The 2175-nt window shown below is 52.4% G+C and overlaps 1 protein-coding gene across 1 annotated transcript in view; it reads right to left on the bottom strand.

Moving 5' to 3' along the window:
* Positions 1–251: 251 nt before the first annotated feature.
* TOM1L2 (target of myb1-like 2 (chicken)) overlaps positions 252–2175 on the bottom strand; it is a gene marked incomplete at its 3' end in the record, with an annotated part of 30613 nt that continues 28689 nt past the window's right edge. Inside the window, exon 13 of the mRNA XM_010132858.1 lies at positions 252–288. Within this exon, the coding sequence (XP_010131160.1) occupies positions 252–288 (37 nt within the window). The remainder of the gene's footprint in view (positions 289–2175) is intronic.

Consider the following 2175-nt stretch of genomic DNA (forward strand, 5'->3'; position numbering starts at 1 on the left):
CCTGCTGGCACACAACACCGTGCTCAGCCACGGAAGATGGCAGGGAAGCACTCAGAGCCAGGAGGGCTCCTCACGCTGCAAATACCAACTTTTTGCTCTGAAACGCTCTTCTCCTGCCTGTCCGAGTGCAGAAGCATTTGCTGAGGAACGCCGGGCTGGGAGAAGTCAGCATCTCAGCAGGGACCAGAGCGGATGACTCGGTCTGTGCACTAACCTGAGAACAGCTCACAGCCACGGGCATCTCTGCTTACCTTCGCTGGTCACTCCTTCTTCCAGCTCGTCGCCTTTCTGCAATGGGAACAAAAAGGCGTGTGAACACATAGGCAGCGCTTCCCCTTCACACACGTTTAACGCGACCTGACAGTTTCCACCACTCGCTCCCACACGTTAACTATCCGAGCAGGGCGACCCGGGGAAATCGCACAGCTCCCGTGGCGGGAGGCCAGCGGCGACGGACAGTTCGCTGTGCTGCAGAGCAAGAGGACGAGCACTAGAGATGCTGCTGAAGAGTGCTGGTGGAGAGCTGCAGCTTCCCCATGGACCTGAATGGCAGTCCAGGGCTGTTTCCACCCCTGACGCTAGGCCTGGGCAGAAACAGAGCTGCGGGAGGCACACAAACACTGTACCAGATGCTGTCTTTTCTGTCAGAGAGTCCTTTAAAAAGGCAGGACTGTGGTTTGCGTTGTGTCTTCAAAGAAAATGCACTCTCAGCTGACAAAGGACACATGCTGCAAAATAGTTTGAGGCCAGCATTACTCCTGTGGGAGTTGGTTTTAGATATCAAACAAAAATACAGCAGCTTTCCCAGCATCCATGCTGGACACAGACAAGACCAGGGTGGGCTGGATGGCGGATCCTGGTGGTGCCTGTCCATGAGACACAAAGGCCAGGGGGTCAATGCCTCTCCACCAGCTGCAGAGAACAGTGCAAACAGTGCTTTAATCAGGAAATTAAAGCCCAAGGATGTGGCACCCTTGGCAGTCTAGCAGGATGTTAAAGATGGATGAATATACTACTCAAAAACCTCACGCTGAACCTGCTTTGGAAAACAAAAGTCTTTCCGTAACCTGGCTTCTCTACCAGGAGAGTGGGAACATGATTGGCCTCATAAGGGTTTTTAATGCCTTAGTATCTCCAGCCTTCCACAGCACAGAGGTCTGCAAAGGGGCACGCAGCAGCCACTGCTTCACTCGCAGAGGTACCGTCTGTTCCTATGGACCCCCAAAAGACTAAGAAAATAAATAACGATTAGCTGACCTAACCTGTGACTTCCTCCGCTGGGAAGCAGAGAACTGAAATGAACCAGTGACAACAAAAAAGGAGTGGGGGGAACCCAGAGAGAAACCCCCAAACCCAGCCCAAGCTTTCTCAGAGGGTATCTCTACGCTGCACCCACACTGGGTCAGGAGGGGGACCGGGGACACGCAGCACCTGCGGATTCTTCAGGCATTTACGCAGCACTCCTCAGCTCTGCTCTTTTTGAGCAAGCTGTCTAGGGGCTGACAGATGTACAGAGCTACCTCGGCATCTCTCCATAAGATCTTCCCTCCTGCTAAATTAATTTAAATGGCAAAGACGGAAGTTTGCTGTTTAAGCAGAGTGGACATGCTACATTCACTGTATTTCTTTAACAAAACAAGGCCAGTTTGTAATTCAATTTGAAAATGACTGTCTGTACCGAGGCCTGAAAAAACTACCTGCAGCTGAAAACCAGTGACATTTCCCAGACAGCCGCTCAGTCTGCCAAAGCCCAACGCCGACACGCAGGCTCTTTGGAGAGCAGGAGCGTTCTCGTCCTTTCAGTACAGTCAGCTCCTCTGGTGCCAGAGCAGAGGCCGACGTGCTGGAGCGTGTCTGCAGCACTGCTGCCAGAGCCGGCGAGCGGAGCAGGAACCCCGCAGGTCCCAGTGAGGAGCTGAGGGGGGCTCAGGGAGACCTTAAGGAACAGGAAGTTACCTAGGGACAATATCTGGAGTTGGTAGAATGGATGGAGACAATCCTCAGGGGTACAGTGACTGTGACAAAACGGTTCAGTTCGCTAAAACCAGGTTTAAAAGAACAGTCTGAATCACAACCCACCACCCATCCCCAGAGTGCCCTGGTTAACTGGAGTCAGATGCTTACATTAAAAAACAGGAGCAGAATAAATGTGCACTAGCTGTACCACTGCTGAAC

The sequence above is a fragment of the Buceros rhinoceros genome, unplaced genomic scaffold (assembly GCF_000710305.1).
Source record: "Buceros rhinoceros silvestris isolate BGI_N320 unplaced genomic scaffold, ASM71030v1 scaffold11623, whole genome shotgun sequence".
In the NCBI taxonomy this organism is placed as follows: Eukaryota; Metazoa; Chordata; class Aves; order Bucerotiformes; family Bucerotidae; genus Buceros; species Buceros rhinoceros.